The 17,911-nt window shown below is 40.1% G+C and overlaps 1 protein-coding gene across 6 annotated transcripts in view; it reads right to left on the reverse strand.

Moving 5' to 3' along the window:
• Positions 1–17,911, reverse strand: part of AHI1 (Abelson helper integration site 1) — a 178,368-nt gene that overhangs the window by 121,954 nt on the left and 38,503 nt on the right. For all 6 annotated transcript variants that reach the window (XM_075924228.1, XM_075924227.1, XM_075924231.1 and 3 more), the window contains exons 10-15: positions 16,005–16,157; positions 14,528–14,660; positions 12,747–12,870; positions 10,904–11,133; positions 7,559–7,662; positions 2,066–2,184 (exon numbers count right to left, since the gene is read on the reverse strand). In XM_075924228.1, coding sequence (XP_075780343.1) covers positions 2,066–2,184; positions 7,559–7,662; positions 10,904–11,133; positions 12,747–12,870; positions 14,528–14,660; positions 16,005–16,157 — 863 coding nt within the window. The remainder of the gene's footprint in view (positions 1–2,065; positions 2,185–7,558; positions 7,663–10,903; positions 11,134–12,746; positions 12,871–14,527; positions 14,661–16,004; positions 16,158–17,911) is intronic.

A 17,911-nucleotide genomic window follows, 5' to 3' on the forward strand; every position in this document is an offset into this window, starting at 1 on the left:
GTTAGGAATCATTAAAATAGGGATAGAGAATAAGACAGAGAGTTTCTTATTGCCTCTGTATAAATCCTGGGTACACCCACATCTGGAATACTGTGTACAGACGTGGTGGCCTCATCTGAAAAAAAAGGTATCTTCCCATTGGAAAAAGTTCAGAAAAGGGCAACAAAATTATTAGGCATTTGGAATGGCTGCCATATGAAGAGAGATGAAAAAGAGTGAGACTTTTCATCTTAGAAAAGAGGAGACTAAGGGGAGATATGATAAAGGTCTATAAAACCATAAACTAAAATGATCCTCAATGGGGCTGTTACAATGACTCCGCACACAGATTTTGTGGGCAGTTAAGTGCAAAGCAGCCATACTGCCCCCAGGGTCTGATTTTTGGCCTCCCCATCAAAACCATTCCAAGGGTCCACTCCTTTCCAGCAACAGAAAAAGTGCTGTAAAAAAGCCAAGTCTTTTGGTAGCCCCAACTATTACAATACAAGAAATTTAAGCAGAATGATATGAGGATAGAGCTACATTATAAATCAATGTACATTGTGAAAAAAAATGTCCCTAGACCTCAGATATTATGCTGTCAATGCTTGGAAGGTATCATCTGAAGAAGTGGGCTGTGCCCACAAAAGCTCATGAAATCTACGTTTTGTTAGTCTATAAAGTGCTACCAGACCACTTATTGTTTTTTAAGTTTATCCTGTACAGCAGTGTTTCTTAAGCGTTTTAAGACTAAGAAACAGCAAACAATTTTTTTTATGAGGAACACCAAGGATTTTTTGTTGAAAAAAAAAAAAAAGATTGGGGGGAAAAGTAATTGAGCAAAAGAGGGAAAAGAAGAGCCAGGGGAAAAGTTATTGAGCAAAAAAAATAATAAAAAGGTCGCCTGCCCCTTTAAGGCCAGCCATTTTGAACTCTGTTGTTCTCTGCGGCATACCTCCGACTGCCTCACGGCACACCGGTGTGCCACGGAACACAGTTTAAGAAACATTGCTATACAGACTAACTCGGCTACCCACTGAAGCGTCTGAGAGTCTGTGTTTGTATAGGAAAGAGGGAAAATTGACATAGATTTTATACTTTACCACTATATTCTCCACCCATGCATCTCATGTACTTAGTGCTTACTTCAGTATAAGTCACTCAGGGTTGTGAAAAAGGCACCCTTGAGTGATGTATGTTACACTGACCTAAGCACTGGTATGGATAGCACTATGTCATCATGAGAAGCTCTCTCCTGTTAGCACAGACCACCTACACTAGCAGTACTATAGAAACATAACCATAAGGGTACAACTGCGCTGCTTTAGTGATTCTAGTGTAGACTAACCCTAAGGCCTGAGTCTATACTAGATACTTACATTAGTATAGCTACATCTCAGGATGTGAAAAATCCCACTATAGACAATGTTAGGTTGATAGAAGAATTCTTCTGTCAACCTACCTGCCATTTCTTGGGAAGATGGCTTGCCTATGCCAATTAGAGAATGCTTCCTATCAGAGGTCTCAGACAGGTAGCTGTATTAGTCTGTATCTGCAAAAACACCAAGGAGTCCTATGGCACCTTAGAAACTAACAGATTTATTGGAGCATAAGATTGGCACTGCTGTAGTGCTTTAAAGTGTAGACATAACATTTCCAAAAGTGTCTTAAGTAAATCAGGCTCCTAAATCCCACTGAAAGTCAATGAACCAAGCCAAGTGTCCAGTTTTTTTAAAAGGACTTGGTAGACCTGAAATAAAATCCCTGCTCTGTTGCAGACTTCCTAAATGAGGTTGAACTTCCTGAATTATACTGAAAAAATTACAATGGCTAGTGCCTAAATTTGTAAATTGGACTTAGGCACTTTTGGAAATTCTAACTTATATAACATATCCAATGTCACAAAGGAAGCCTATGGCAGAGCAGGGATTTATATTGAAGTCTCCCAAATTCCAGTCCAGCTCTGTAACTATTGGACCATCCTTCCTCTTTTTAAGTATGTATTTTATAATTTTAAAACATTTTATTGCCATGATAAGTTAACCTGAAACCCAGAAATCTATGCACTGTACAAAAACCTGCTTACATTCGGAGATCCATTATCCTCAAAGCGCTGTCTTTGGCATGGATTAATAAACGTCTTCCATTTGGATGTACCTCTAAATGATTTATTGGAGTCCCTTTAATATCATTTTCTTTTATTTCCTACAATGAAAAAGTTTATTTTAACGCAAGATTACTTTTACAGGAAACAAAGATGATCACTCTGATATTAACTCATCCAACGGGTGGGCAGGCAGGGGGAGGAGCAAATAAAGATTAAATGTCGTTTAAAAAAACAACAACAATCTATTTTAAAAAGCAAACACTGATTCCTAGACAAGATACCATATCCCAAATGAAGAAGTTACTCACCAATGCAGTAACTAACATTCTTTGAGATGAGTGTCCCTGTGGGTGTTCCACTGTAGGTGTCGATTCACCCTGAAAGAGGATTTTAGAGCAGTATTCTTGTGGTCTGTGCAAGCACAGTGCCTGGCTCGCACATCTTCGGTGTCCTGACCTCACACATGCGTGGCCCCTTTCCTTCTCAGTTCCTTCTTTGCAACAGAGACCACACTAAAACTCCGAAGTATGAGGAGGGTGGATAGTGGAGCACCCAGAGAGACATTCATCTCAAAGAACATCAGTTACTACACAGGTGAGTAACTTCCTCCTTTACTTCTTTAAGAGATGTCCCCATGGGTGACTGCAAAGCTGTATGTATTAAGCAGCTAGAGACTTTGGATCCGGTAGACAAGCTGTGAATAGGACAGCTTTAGCCATGATGATGTCAGAGAATGGACCATGAGTGAGTGCAAAGTGTTTATCTCATATTGGAGCTCTGAAAATGTTCGTAATCAGGACTTTGTGTAGGAATGCTATCGATGTGGATACAGCTCTCATGGAGTGTGCTTGGACAGAGGTAGGAGCATTGGCCTTGATGTTGTGATAACATAACTGGATGCAGTCTGATATCCACTGTGAAAGCCTCTACAAGGAAATGGATTTACCTTTGTCACAGTCTGCTATTGATATGAATAATTTGGGAGAGGATCTGAAGAGTTTTGCCCCATGGAGGAAAAAGGATAGTATTCTGTGCATGTCCAGTGTGTACACTGTGGATTCAAATGAGCTGGTGTGTGATTTTGAAAGGAAAGTCGGAAGGGTGGATGGTTATTATGGGAAGCTGAACTAATTTTTGGTAAGAATTTGGGATGAGTGCGGAGGGAAACCTTGTCCTTACAGGACATTATGCATGGTGGTTCTGCTATGAGTTCTACGATTTCTCCCACTCATCTTGCAGGTGTGACAGATACTAAGAACGCTGTTCTCATCAACAGATGCAAGAAGGAACGTGTTGCCATTGGTTCAAATAGTTGGTGTGTTAGAGCACAGAGGATGAGGTGAAGGTCCCAAGGTTCAGTTCATGGTGTAATGTCAGGGCTTGGAAACTCTTAAGAAATTTCTTTGTCACTGGGTGTGCAAATATAGAGGCAGTGTCAATTTTCAGATGGAAAGTTGCAATGTCTGTGAGATGTACTTTTACAGAACTAAAGAGACCAAGTGCTTAAGGTGTAAAAGATAACTGCGGATTGTTGGGAGGGATGCAGCGGCTGGTGGAATGTGTCTGTTGGAGCACCAATGATGAGAATCTTTTCCATTTCTGCAAATAGGTTTTTTGAGTGGTTTGAGCTCTGCTATGGAGTAACACTACTTGGACAGGTTGTGAACATTTTAGCTCCTGAGCAGAGGACCACTGAGGTTCCAGGTTGAGATGTAGAATTTAAGGGCTGGGGTGCTGTGCCTGCGTTCCCTGTTGTGATAGAAGATTGTGGTTTGGTGGAAGGGTGATTGGTGGAAAGATGGACATTCTGGTGAGGAAGGGGTACCAAGACTGTCTGGCCATGAGGGGGCTCTGAATATAACCACAGCTCTGTTCCTCCGTATTTTTTGCAACAATTTGTGGAGGAGAGGTTTTGGAGGGAAAGTGTATGGGAGACAGAAATCACATTGGCTAATAGTGCATCTCCCAGGGATCATATGCCTATACTTGCTCTGGAGCAGAAGTCTGTGCATCTTTTGTTGATAATGACAAAAAGGTGGATTCTGGGGAGATCTCATAGGTCAAAGATTAGTTTGAATGTTGTCAAAGAATGTTGTCATTTATCTCCCATTCATGCTCTGGGAGAAGTGTTGTGCCGAATGCGTCCATATAGTATTGAAAACTCCTGAAAGGCAAAAAGCAGATATTGTTATGCTGTGCTGGAGGAACCAGTTCCAGAGTGTCATGGACTCTGTGCAGAGGGTGTGGCACCACTTTGTCTGTTGATAGAAAACATGCAGGTTACATTGTTCGTGTAGACTCTAATACACTTGTTGTCGATGAGAGGAAGAAATTGGCTGCAGAACTGCTCAGAGCTCAAGTACGTTTATATGTAGTGCTCTTTCTGTGGTGGACCATAGACCCTGGGTGGCATAGTTCCCCAGATGTGCTTCCCACCAGTAAGGGAGGCAGCTGTGGTGATAGTCACAGATGGATCTTGTCAAGTGAATGGGACCCTTGAGCAAAGGTTGCGAGCAAGTGTCCACCATGCAAGCAAGTGTTTGACTAACAGGCCATGGAAAGGAACTTGGTGAGAGAATGTATGCTCAGCCTGTAAACTGTGCTCAGCCATCCCTGTAAGCATCGCATAGATAGGCACGCATTTGGGACAATTGCATTGCAAGCGGCGATGTGTCCCAGTAATTGGAGGCAATCATGGGCTATAACCAAGGGACTGTGCTGCAGTTTATTTGCCAGTGCTTTGATGTTTTCAAAACAGTTAAGTGGCAAAGTGGCATTCATAGTTGTTATGTCAAGTTAAGTTCCTATGAATTGTATATTTTGTATTGGAGTGAGTGCTGATTTTAGTTTGTTTATTTGTAGACCGGGGAGAAGAAATATCAGATGGTTACAGAGGTGCTCCATTGGGAGTCCTGCATGGAATGTGCCTTCAGGAGGCAGTCGCCTTGGGAATGTCATTAATAAAATCATTGAATTCTGAATAGTTCTTGTAGTCATATTTATCAAAGACAGCTACATAACTGGCCACTCTAAATTGGAGGGTAGAAGAAACATAAACTTTTCAGCCAAAGACGTCTAGCTTTTTACTGCTGCGGACTGAAGTGGTAGAGTGAAAATGTTGCTGCTTGTTCCTTTGGTGAGTAGCTTCCACAACCAGGGATTTTGGAGCACGATGTGTGAAGAAAAGATACGAACCCCTGGGTGACATGAGACATAGTATTGTCTATCTGCCCATTCCCAGGTAGGTGTTATAGTGCCAGGTGCTTGCCAAATTGTTTTGGCTTGGTCCATAACTGTAGGATTAATAGGCAGGGCAATCTTAGAAGATGTTACTGATTGTAGGATATTGGTGAGCTCATGTTGATTTTCTGTTATCTTTTCAAGAGTAATAATGAGCTCTACAACCATCCTTTTGAAAAGGTTCAGAAAATGTGTGTGAAGTCATCGGCTGCCATAGGTGGGGGGAGGGGTCGTATAATGGCTTCATCCGGTGAAACGGATGAATTGGTGTCTAGGTAGGGATCTGTACCCACTGGTTGTGCTTGTGTGGGGGTCATCTCCTCCTGGTGCTCTATAGATGAAGATTGGTGTGGCTGAGGAGATTTATTTTGTTGCACGTTATGCTTGGTGGAGTGGATGTCTACAATGGGGTAGGTCTCTATGGGTCCAATATTGTCAATGTCCTGGTGGACCCATGCACAGTTGACGGTACCACACAAGAAAATTGTGGTATCGTGACCACAATTTTCATATTGGTATAGGATGACCTGGATTGTGAACATGGTGAGGGAATCAGTGGTTCGGTGGGAGGGGAAGTCTGAGGTGAAAAAACTGCCTCAATATCCTCCTTCTCCTCACCTGAAAATTGGGTGTGAGATAGGGGGTGCTACACTGCCAGCATGCCTAGAAATAGAACGGTGCTGAGGAACCGTAGAAAATACTAAGCAGCCCCGGTGATGTACAAATTGCAGTGCCGGCATGGATGGTGCTGTAGTGTGCTGTACCACAATCAATGGCAATGCCACAGGATTGTTTGGTGCAGAGAGCAATGGAGAGGCTATTATTGTGTCTGCAATGCCAATCAGGGCCGTATTAGTAACAGATACTGGCTTTGATAATGGTGCAGTTGGTGCAGCACTCTTGGTGAGGGACAGTTCAGTTATAATAGAGATAGACAACTTCAAGCCTTTTACCTCAGCACCGGATCAGTGCATACTGGTCTCAATAACAGTGCGAGTGGTGCTGGAGACGCCCAGCACGTCATAAGTACCTAAACACAGTTCAGCTGGCGGAATCGGCACCAAAGTGGTCGGAGAGCACTTACTGGCCAGAGAAGCCTTCTGAGAAGACAAAGTTGTGCACTTTTTTGAAGTTTTCTTGTCCTTTGCTGGCTGAAGTACTGAGTGGGCTGTAGATAGTTCAAACCTAGGGTGCAAGGCAGGGTGAAGGGACTTCTATCAGGATACGTTTTAATTGGAGATCCCTGTCTCTTTGCGCCCTTGCCTTCAATTTATTACAGTGGGCATATTTCTGGGGAACATAAACTTCCCCCAAGCAACGGATGCATTGCGAGTGTCCATCTGAAATAGGGATAGCAATCTTACATGATGTGCAGTACTTAAAACCTGGTGAACCAGGCATCCTATCTAACTATAGGAAAGAAACAGGAGAGAAGATTTTTTTTTTAAACAAGGAAGAACTAGGGTAATAGAGACTTGCTTAGGTAAGAGAAGACCAATTACTTATCTACGTAAAGAATGGTAACAAAGATAATAATTTTCTGAGGAACACAGAGGAACTCAGACTCCAGATGAGGACAGTAGAAAACAAATGGCGGGGGGCAGGAAATAGGCACATGTGTGACTTGCGCCTGCATGGCCTGCAGGGACACTGATCTAAAAGCCTCCAATCAACGGTGCAGGAGTGCACTGACACCTACAGTGCAGCACCCACAGAAACATCTCTCAAAGAACAACAAGTTTTAGCACAGATTGATTTTTCAGAGCCAAATGACAGATCCTATAACAACTATGACATCCTGAAAAACAGGGTTGATAACAAAAATGCTGACAAGACGTTAATCATAGAAGTGTGAACAAAGCTGCTTTGACAAGATACATAGTCTGTTATTTCAATTCTATCTATGGAAGTACAAACAACATGTTACTGTGTGCAAGTACAATGCTAACAATCTCAAACATTTATTGTAGAAACTGGTGCTAGGAATAAGCATTTACATTCTCTACTTACTGTATCATATCTAAAACTGTGACAAAACCTAGAAATCCCCAGCCAGTGATTCACAGCATGTTTTATCAACCGTTTGCAAAGTGTTAACAAGACATTTAGGGGAAATTTACTTTCCAACTGTACAAAAGTAACATGAAAAAGCAATTAAATGCAAATTAGATGGCTAGATTTGAAATTACTTTACATAAAAAGTTATCTGGATAATTAAAAATATCTGTATACCTTATTAATACCCCATTGTTGGAGTGGATGTTGAGAACTTCCTTTGACAAAGGTATTCCAAACTATAATCATTCCTGAGCTATCTCCTGAGAACATGTGAAGTCCTGTAAAATAATAATTTCATGTATTTTGTGATATTAACAGTAAGATTTTGAAATCAGAGTAAATGAACAACAGTGAGCTGGAAATATTTCCAAAATTAAATATACATTGGAAACTGATCTTATCAGTGCTATTAGCAGTTTTATAGTAACTTCCAAATTCATCGATATATTATAAATCAGGCGTGGGGAACCTCAGGCCCCGGAGCCAGATGCAGACCCCTTCTTGCCTGGATGTGGCCTCCAAAGCTTACGGCCCCTTCCCAACATTGGGCAGCCTGTAGGGTTACCAGATGGTTTCAACAAAAATACTGGACACACTTGACATTACATCACAATCTACATTACATCTTATTTAGAAAATACCAGACATTTATATTTTCTCAATTTGTTTCCCGAAAAAAAAGCTCAAATACTGGACTGTCCAGTTCAAACCGGACACCTGGCAATCCTAGCAGCCTGTGCTGGCACTCCAGCCCCCCTCCTGCCCCAACATGGGGAGGGAAGTACAAAATTTACTAGGCTGGGACCCTAGTCTCTGGTGTACAAGGGAAATATGGGAAGTGTCTTTCTTCACAGTTGGGGGCGACATCAGTGAGGGTTTTTTGTTTTGTTTTGGCTTCTCACTAGTGTGTGGCCCCCAACAGATTTTTCTGTGGGTCAGCAGCCCCCGACCCAAAAAAAGATTCCCCACCCCTGTTAAAAATGAATTATTACAGCCAATATTTGAACAGCAATGCTTTGCTTCCATTTTCTCTAATTAATGCAAAGTAGTCAAAAAACCTTAATTTTGTTGATATGCATCACAGAAGTCAATACCATACATTCCAAACAGAATAACAATTTAAATTCTCTATCACTTACAATGAATACTTGGATTGTTTTTCACTTAGATGTTAAGGTGGGTTTACTGAATGCCTTTGCTTTTTAATATTGTCTTCTGTGATCCAAAGGTCACTGAAATCATTGGAAGTCTTTCCACGGACTTCAGTGGACTCTAGATCAGACTCTTTACTCCTAATTATCCAGTAAAGAACCCTACTGAGGACAAAGCAGTGAGGATATGTCTACACTACCACCCTAGTTCGAACTAGGGTGGTTAATGTAGGCAACCGAAGTTGCAAATGAAGCCCGGGATTTGAATTTCCCGGGCTTCATTTGCATCTTGCCGGGCGCCGCCATTTTTAAAGCCCCGCTAGTTCGGACTCCGTGCCCGCGGCTACACGCGGCATGGAGTAGGTAGTTCGGATTAGGCTTCCTATTCCGAACTACCGGTACACCTCATTCCACGGCTTAATTAAGCTACGGCTTAATAACCCCTATTGTGGAGACAGGGGTTATTAAGCTGATGAGATATTTCTCCCATTGGGTTATAGAGTCTCTACCATTAGTAATGTAGTATAGAGTTAGTCTAAGAGTCATCTCAGACTCCAATCTCTCTCTCCAACAATGAAGACAGATACACACACTCTCTCACAACCAGGCCATATTTAGCTCTTAAGTTATCTTCCTCTATACCATTTCTAAAATCCAATCTTTTCTCTGTGTCCCTTTAGCTAAAATAATCAGTGAGCCACATCATTTCTCACTCTGATTACTGCATCATCTTCTTCTTTGGCTTCCCTATATCACACTTATTCATCTAATCCATATCAAATATAGCCACTAAGATTTTTCTTATCTATGTTCAGACCCGGTCATCTTCCTCTTTAAATCTCTCTACAGGTTCTCTCCTTCTCCACCATATTAGATTTAAATTTCTGGTCTTTGCCTTGAAGTTACTACATCATTCTGCCTCTTCCTATTTATCCCACTTTGTCTTTTTTCTAGGGCTGTCAATTAATTGCACCTAACTCTAACGATTAACTCAAACCAAATTAACTAGATCGCATTTCTCAAACTGGGGTCTGTGTGAGAACTCCAGGGAATCTAGCTGCTGAACACATTCTTCTCCTCCCTTCTGGTGCATCCTGGGGCCTGCAGTCAGAGGTCAAGGCAGGCTTCCTACCTGCCCTGGTTCTGCGCAGCTCCCAGAAGAGGCCGTCAGATCTCTGACCCCATAGGCATAGAGTGGACAGAGAGGATCCGTGTGCTGCCCCTGTTCCTGAGTGCTGACTCCACAGCTTTCATTGGCTGGGAACAACAACTAATGGGTGCTACAGGAGTAGTGTCTGCAGGTGCCAAGGCAGCACACTGAGCCTCTCTGGCCACTCCTGCACATAGGGTGTGCAGAGTCCTGACGGATACTTCCAGGAACCACTGTATGTGCTACTGGGATCCCAACCCCTGCTGCAGCCCAGTGAAAGTGAGTGAGCAACAGAGGAAGGAGAGATGAAGCAGGCAGCGCTTCAGAGAAGGGGGATATCAGAGGATTCCCAAACATTTTTAAATCAAAATGTGGATCCTTGGGTTGGTAAATTTTTGAGAACCAGTAAACAAATTTTAAAAATTAATCATGATAAACTACAGTTTGAAATCACACCATAAAACAATAGTAGACTACCTAAATATTATTATACTATAAGTCACACATAACACTCCCCCCAGTTTGCTTAAATGGAAGTCAGCCGCGGGAAAAAAATTGACCACTTTAAGTTGTTTCACAATAAGTCCAAGTTTTTTGGAACATATCTTTGACTTATAGTAAGGATTTGAAAATGTAGAAAACAGCCACAAATGTATAAATAAATGGTTGTCTAGCATTCACAGTGAGATTAAAACTGATTAACTGTGACTACTACTTTAATCATTTCACAGCCCTACTTTTTTCACAGAGCCTTGCCACACTTCTGCTCACCCCGCAATGGTAGCCTTAACACACCATTGCCTACTTCTCCCCCAACACTTTCCATTCTTTATTCCATACCATTTTATGTCATGACACTTACAAGAAATTAGCCAACTAAAAAGAGCTAGGAAGAGGGTCAACTGTAAATAATCTATATATCTAGTTTAAAAAAAACATATCAAGACTGACTACTTTACCCTTTTACATTGTTATACCTGTCATTCCTGTCTGTTGGCTGCATATTTATCTTTTCAGCCTAGGTAATGTCTCCCTATAAGTTTGTATAGTGCTCAGCATATTGTAGATATGCCAAGATTATGTAAGACAGGAGCACACTGGCTAGTAGTAGATCTGAGTGAGACATTTCAATAAAATAACTGTAACAAAATAAAAACATCCTAATTTTTTAACATCTTTTTGCATGAAATAAACCAAAATGAACATGCTTGAACATACCTTCTGCATCAAAACACAGTGTATTGATGAAACTTTTGTGACCATCAAACTCCTGTAACAACTGACCATGGATCTCTTTCACTTTTGCATTCCATACCCTAATCACAGAGTCATAACATCCTGTTACCACAAGATAGTCAGCAACTGGATGGTACTTTGCAGTGTAAACAAATGAAGGATGAGGGAAAACGCTCACTGACGTTGTAGCCTGGTTCTCAATTTTCCACATTCTTTAAAAAAGAAATTAGGATAACTGTCTCATAACGTAAAGCTTTCGAGCAAATATTATTATACAGACTAATAATTTTGTACTAGTGATTTGAGAAACAAATACATGCAAATACTTAAGGGTCTAATCCAATCTACTGAGTTTTTTCAGCTACACTGAAAAGTTTCATGTGGAACATTTCAATGGGAACTAAATTTCATATGTGACACAGATTTTGAACTCTGGAAATTTAGCTTCTATCCTGTTTCTAACATTCTTGTACAGGCAAGAAGTCTAGCCTATACTGAGACTTACTTATCTAAGAAAATGTAATTTTAACAAATTATATGAACTAACTAACTAGTAACTATGCAGTAGGACTACTAACTAATGCGCACCCCGACTTTGACTCTGAAAAAATTGCGCATTATACTCGAGATTTTATGGTACTTCTAACACTATGTGAAGAGAAGGAGAACACTACTTGAGTTCACGTTCCTGCTACAAGAGGTAAGATAGAACTGAGGGGAAGATGGGCCCACTCTGCCTTTTATGCCCTTAGACCTGGATGAAATATGCAAAAACATCCAGGGCAAATAATATGTATACAGATGCCACCACCTCTCCCCCACACAAAAAAACCCTTCTTATTCAGGTATACCAAGAATGGAAACAATGTAGATAAACACTTTAAGAACTCCACATCTATTTCTCCTCTGCCAATTAAAGTAAAACCAATTAAAATTAACTCTTTCAACACATACAATATGACAATCAGAATTTTTTGGGGATTTTAACTATGCAGCGGTCTAGCAATATGGAGTTGCACAACAAAAGCAACAACTAGGAGGTTTTGTCTATCTATACATCAGTGAAGATTAAAAACTGTTACCCATAACATATTTATGATATATTATGGCCATATTTTTTCTTGCTGTGTTTTAGGTGTTCTGATTTGTTTGTTTGTCTGTCTGTTTTTGGAGGAATGAAGGAGCTTTAAGTACTTCTATACTTACTACTTAAATATGACACTAATGTAATATTTAAAATGGATATACAATAGGGAAAAAAGACAGAGTTAAGATTTCACAATTCAGATACAGTAATTAATCTTCAGTTCCACAGTTAACAACCTAGCCAAGAATTCAAAATACTATATGTAATTGCAATGCAGTAAAGTTAAAGTTGATATCTGAATTCTAAATTTTCAATTTTTTGCTTTGTGTGTTCAAATTTGCAACCTTAATGTGGCATTAAGATTGACTCTGCATATAGAATATGGTAATTTCTTCAATGATTAAATGTTGGTCAAGTCATACTGATTATTGTAATAGCTATTGGGTGCTCAACACTTTTGGAAAATAAGGCCATTTTTTAAAGAGCCTATATTTAGGCAACTACATTTTAAAATCTTGGACCAAAACCACCATACATTTTAAACCAAACATAATACAACTATTCACTCAAAGCTCTAATTCTATCACAGTTTTCCAAAAATATTAACAAATAACTCAAATTACAATCAAATCCATGGTTAAAAGTTGTCCAGCACGGTTTATGTAAAGACATAGCTGGGTTCACAAAATATACTTATACTTTTGACAAAAGTTGTAATAACATTTCACTCATACTGACCTGACAGTGCAATCAGAGGATGAAGTAAGAAGGTACTCATTATCTTTTGACCAACAAAGATCATATACAATATTAAGGTGGCCATAAAACTCTCTTAAATATTGTCCAGAAGGAATCTCATACACTAATGAAAATGTAAATAAAAAGGTTAAAGTTGGAGGTAAAACTTGGTTTCCAATAATAAAACATTGATTCTCAAAAGAAAACCATTTAGGGCCATGGTTTTATATAAAGAACTTATAACTGCATATTCCTATACAAATTTAAAACTTCAGATATGAAAGATGTTAATGCAATCAATATATATAATTACTACAAAGCTAGATACATTCCAAGTTATTGCTGCATAAGTGAAATCAACTCCACTGACTCCAAATTTCCATAATTCAAAATCATATAGCTAGGGAGAATGCACTGATAATCACTTAAACACAAGTCTGCAAGCATCTACTTCCATCTAGTGGTTCATGGATATGTCACAAGTGCATTAACCCCTTTAAAAATTGGACCAGACCGTTTAAGATACCCAGGATGAACCTAATATATCTAGCAAAAAACCTTTAATTTTTTAAAAATTTGATTGCCATTTGCCCAGCTACATAAGATTGTTAATGATGAGGCCAATTTTTTGATGATTAGCAAGTTTTGTAGATAAACAATAAAACCTTGATAGCTACTTTTTAAGTCGGGGTGGGCAATAATTTTTCCCAGGGGCCACTTCAAAAATTTTTGAAGTAGCCCCAGGCCACCCTGGAAGGGGCGGGGCCTAAAGAGGAAGGAGTGGGATACCCCGCCCCCAGACAATGATTGGTCTGGGGGTGGGGAGCCCTTTGCCCCCCCCTTCTCACTAGGCACCCATGCTCTATAAGAGGCATGGAACACTCCTCCACGCTCACACCAATCAGGGCCTGGGGGTGGGGGAGTACGGGAAGCCTCCTCCCACCCTGCAAGGAGCCTGTGGCACTTTGAAGGGCTGGGGCAGGGCAAAGGAAACTTCACGAATCTCCCCAGCCCCTGATTGGAATGGGGGTGGGGGAGCGCGCAAAGCCTCCTCCAACCCTACCCCCGCCCTGCGAGCAGCACGCAGCGTTTCAAAGCACCACGTGCTCCAGGCAAGGTGGGAGGAAGCTTTGCGTGCTCCTCTGCCCCCAACCTTCTCCACTCTGTCCCCGCCCTGTGAGCAGCGCATGGTGCTTTGAAGCAAAACTATAATAAAAGGCAGGGAGGGGACAGAACGGAGAAGGTTTTGTGTGCTCCCCTGGTCCCAGGCCTGAATTGGCCAGGGGGCAGGAAAGCAGCAGGGCCTCCGTGGACCAAATGCACCTGTTTGGCTGGCTGGATCCAGCCTGTGGAGGCCCTTTTACCCACAGTCCAGTGAATAAGAATGCTTGACATCTCCAACATTATGGGTGGCCCAAGTTAGTATTATTGATTATTCACTTTCATGAAAACTAAATTAATTCACAAATTCCTTTTCCCCTATAAAAGAAATCTACAAAAGGGTAAGTTATTTCACTTAAAAATGACCAGAACTTGCATTCCTATCATAATCCAGACTCTCAGGTTACTGAATCTCTACTGGATGCTGAAATATTGAAATATTGATCCTTAATCTGGACATATATACATTAACATATGAAAAACAATGCTATTTTCAATCACTTTGCTAAAGTGGCCATACAGCAAAGAATATTTAAAATGCTGAATTATTAAATAAAACTATTACAAGGTCGTAATTGTTAATAGCTATGTTAAAATATAAGTAATAAACTGTAACTTACAAATAATGGGATAACCATCCCTCCCTGCACATGCTGCTGCTAATGTTTTTCCATCTTGAGAAAAACGAATACAGAAACATCCCATATCCCCTGCTCTCAGTGAAAAGAGATGCTTGTTTGGTATTCGACAAGCCTACATTTCCAATACAAAACAGTTATTGCATAGTTGTGAATGTTAACATCTTTTAAGGTTTGTGTGTTGGTTATGTATTTAACGACTCTTACACTGTAGTAAAAATATAAGCATTTAAAAGGTTCTAAAAACAACAAAGGAAAAACAAAACCACTTTCTGCCTGTACTTTTGTTATTTTGATTTGAAAATGTTTCTTTATTCCACAACTTCAACAATAGAACTTAAATAAGTAAGGGAAAGGATTTTAAGCAATACCATTAGTGCATATGTAAAATATGCATTTTAACTGAATACTAATTTTTAATTGATCTTCTTACATTTTAACAAATAATCTGAGGAAATGCAAGATATGTATTGTCATATTTATCCTCTTGGAACTTTTTCACAAGCCAAAAATCAGCAAAAATATGTTGTCAATACCTCTCTCTCTCAAAAACACAACTTCTACAGCATTTACATGTACACATTTCATAATTAATAGTTGCCAAATTAAATATTTGAGAATGTCTAGACAGTATTTTCAAGTATACAGGTCACTTAATTTGGAATTTGCATTTATCTGCCTTTCAGCAAAATGGCAAAAATTAGTCATAAAATTTTGGAAAAATAATTTAATATAATTTTACACAATTTTTATTCATCCTAAAAAGTAAAAAACCAATTAGCTACTACACCCTTTTCATCTTTGTTTTTTTAAAAAACAATCTGTTGATTTTTCTAACATTTCCTTATTACTACTTAAATCACTGCTTTTTATTCAATATGAAAGAAATAACACCACTGGCAGTTTTTAATAAAAATATAACATCACAAAATCAAGGTATATAATCAAATAAAAGTCATTTACATCTAAAATTAAATTGGAATTTTCTTCTGAACAAATGCACTTTGTATAGAATTTGTGTTTCTTACAGACTTTCATTGCATCCAGCAATGAAATAATCTCTATTCCCATTTGGAGAATAAAGTGAATGATTATAGGGACAATAATCAGCTGAAAGAAGGTCCACTTTCCTACATGTGGTAAAGATCCATGATGGAGTGGGCAGGATCAGAAGCCCCAAGAATAGAGCTGCACTAACTTCTCTCCATCCCCACTAAACTGGTGAAACATCTGTTGAATGAAGAGTCCCAAGAATAATGTCAATGAACTGGAAAGTATTGCAGAGGACCCTGATGATGAATGGGAGCACGGGGTCTTCATGAAAAGAGGCCTGCCCTGCAACAGTTTCCTGAGACCAACCCATCCCTCCCAAACAAGACTTGATTCATAGTAATTATACCATAAAATAACCTTATTAGTAGACAGTAGATTTTTTTTTATACATTTAAAAAACCTTCACCTGTCCTGGCAATCTTGTCCATTTCACTTGCTCCTTGTTCTCATGTGGACTATATACTCTTGATTTTTTTGATATCTCATTCTGAAGCTCACTGAATGATGTGCTACCTTGTTCCTGCTGAATAGCCATCATAGAACGGAAAGAAGGATCTACCTAATTGAAGAGAGAATAGCAATAGCAAAATAAATAAGTGCAGGAAAATACAAAATATTAAGTACAATGACATATTTCACAAAACTGAAATGTCTGTAAAAATGTTAAGATCCAAATGTATTTTGTGTAAACACAAAGAAAATTAAAAGGGGGAAATCCTTGTATCTGAAAAAATACCGAATAGTATAGTAATACATGCTGTTAAAAAGTAACAGAGGTTGGACCTCCCTGGTCTGGCACCTTTGGGACCTGACCAGTCCTGAATGAGGAAATTTGCTAGATCAGTAAAGGTCCCATGCCAACAGCTTTCCAGGACACTGTCCCTCCCTCCAGCTGGCTCCGCTCCAGCCCTGCTGCTACAGGATTTGGACTTGGCTACAGTTCACTTCTGCCAACTGGCTGGGACTCTCTGAGGATGCAGTTCCTCAGCCGCTGTGGCTCCGCTTCTGTCCCACCCAGCCGGGGCTTGCTGGGGAGAGGACTCCATGGCTGCCGCACTTCTGTCCCCTCTGGCTAGGGCTTCCCAGAGATGGGGCTCCGCAGGTGCCCCCACTGCTGCCGTGCACAGCCAGGGCTTCCCATGGACTGAGTTCCACAGCTGCCCCCACTGGTGTCATGCCCAGCGAGGGCTCCCCAGGACAGGGCTTGCCAGTTCCCAATGATGGGGCTCCCCACCACTGGACTCCCAACCAGCTTGCACTTCCAGGTGCTGGGGATCTATGGTCCAGCAACATCCATGAACCTGCCAGACCATGGATGTTGCCAGACCAGAGAGTTCTGGATTTAGGAGGTTCAACCTATACATAATAATTCCACCAAAAATAAATGACATTCATTATCAAATCTAAAAGAAGTTTAATGAAAAAATAACCAAACCTAAAATTGGTGAAAAATAAATTATGGTGGTAAAGTTTTGTCAGATGGTTGAAAAAAAATCTTTTACTTACACAGCTGACTAATCCTTTTTTGTTTTATTAGCCTTTTTCCAACAATTGGGCCCACTTCTGTTTAAGCATGAGTTTTCCCACTCACGTTGAACTACCAACCCCAAATCTAACAGACTTTACTGAAATTCACACTTGATGCCAAGGGCCAGCACAGGGTCACCGAATTAATTAAACCCCTATATAAGTGCTTAAGTGGTAGACAAGTGCATTGTAATATCTGTAGAATTAATTGTGAGGGAGACTGAAGTTTAAAAGTGACTGAAAAGTCACTGCTAAGCATGCTTAATGAACATCTCCTAATATTTGAGCAGAATCTAATAATTTCACAAAAGAGACAGAACATTATATAGCACATTTGAGCAACATATGTGATCCCTATCAAGGCTGACTGCCATAGTGGCTACTGAACTCAGGTTTGTCTTTTGACAACTTTCATGAGGAAAAGCTGTAAACATCTTAATGAAACACACAATGAAATCACTCCAAAAACATGCCTTAATGTCATGGAGAAGCAAGTCACTTCCATTCTCTATGCGTCTGTTTTCCTTCCTGCTCTGTCTGGCGTGTGTATTACATTATAACTCACACCAAAGACCGACTCCTACTCTATGTCTGCATGGTGCCCAGTACACTGAGGCCTTGTAGGCACTACTATAATACTAATAAAACTGTTTGGATAACTAGTTATCAATGCACACGTTATTCCATGTATAACAAACAGTCACTATTGCACTTAGACCTCCAGATTTCAGAAGGAATATATGAAGGAATAAAAACCATGAAGTAGTGACTGACTGCAAGATCATT

This window comes from Pelodiscus sinensis, chromosome 3 (genome assembly GCF_049634645.1).
Source record: "Pelodiscus sinensis isolate JC-2024 chromosome 3, ASM4963464v1, whole genome shotgun sequence".
In the NCBI taxonomy this organism is placed as follows: domain Eukaryota; kingdom Metazoa; phylum Chordata; order Testudines; family Trionychidae; genus Pelodiscus; species Pelodiscus sinensis.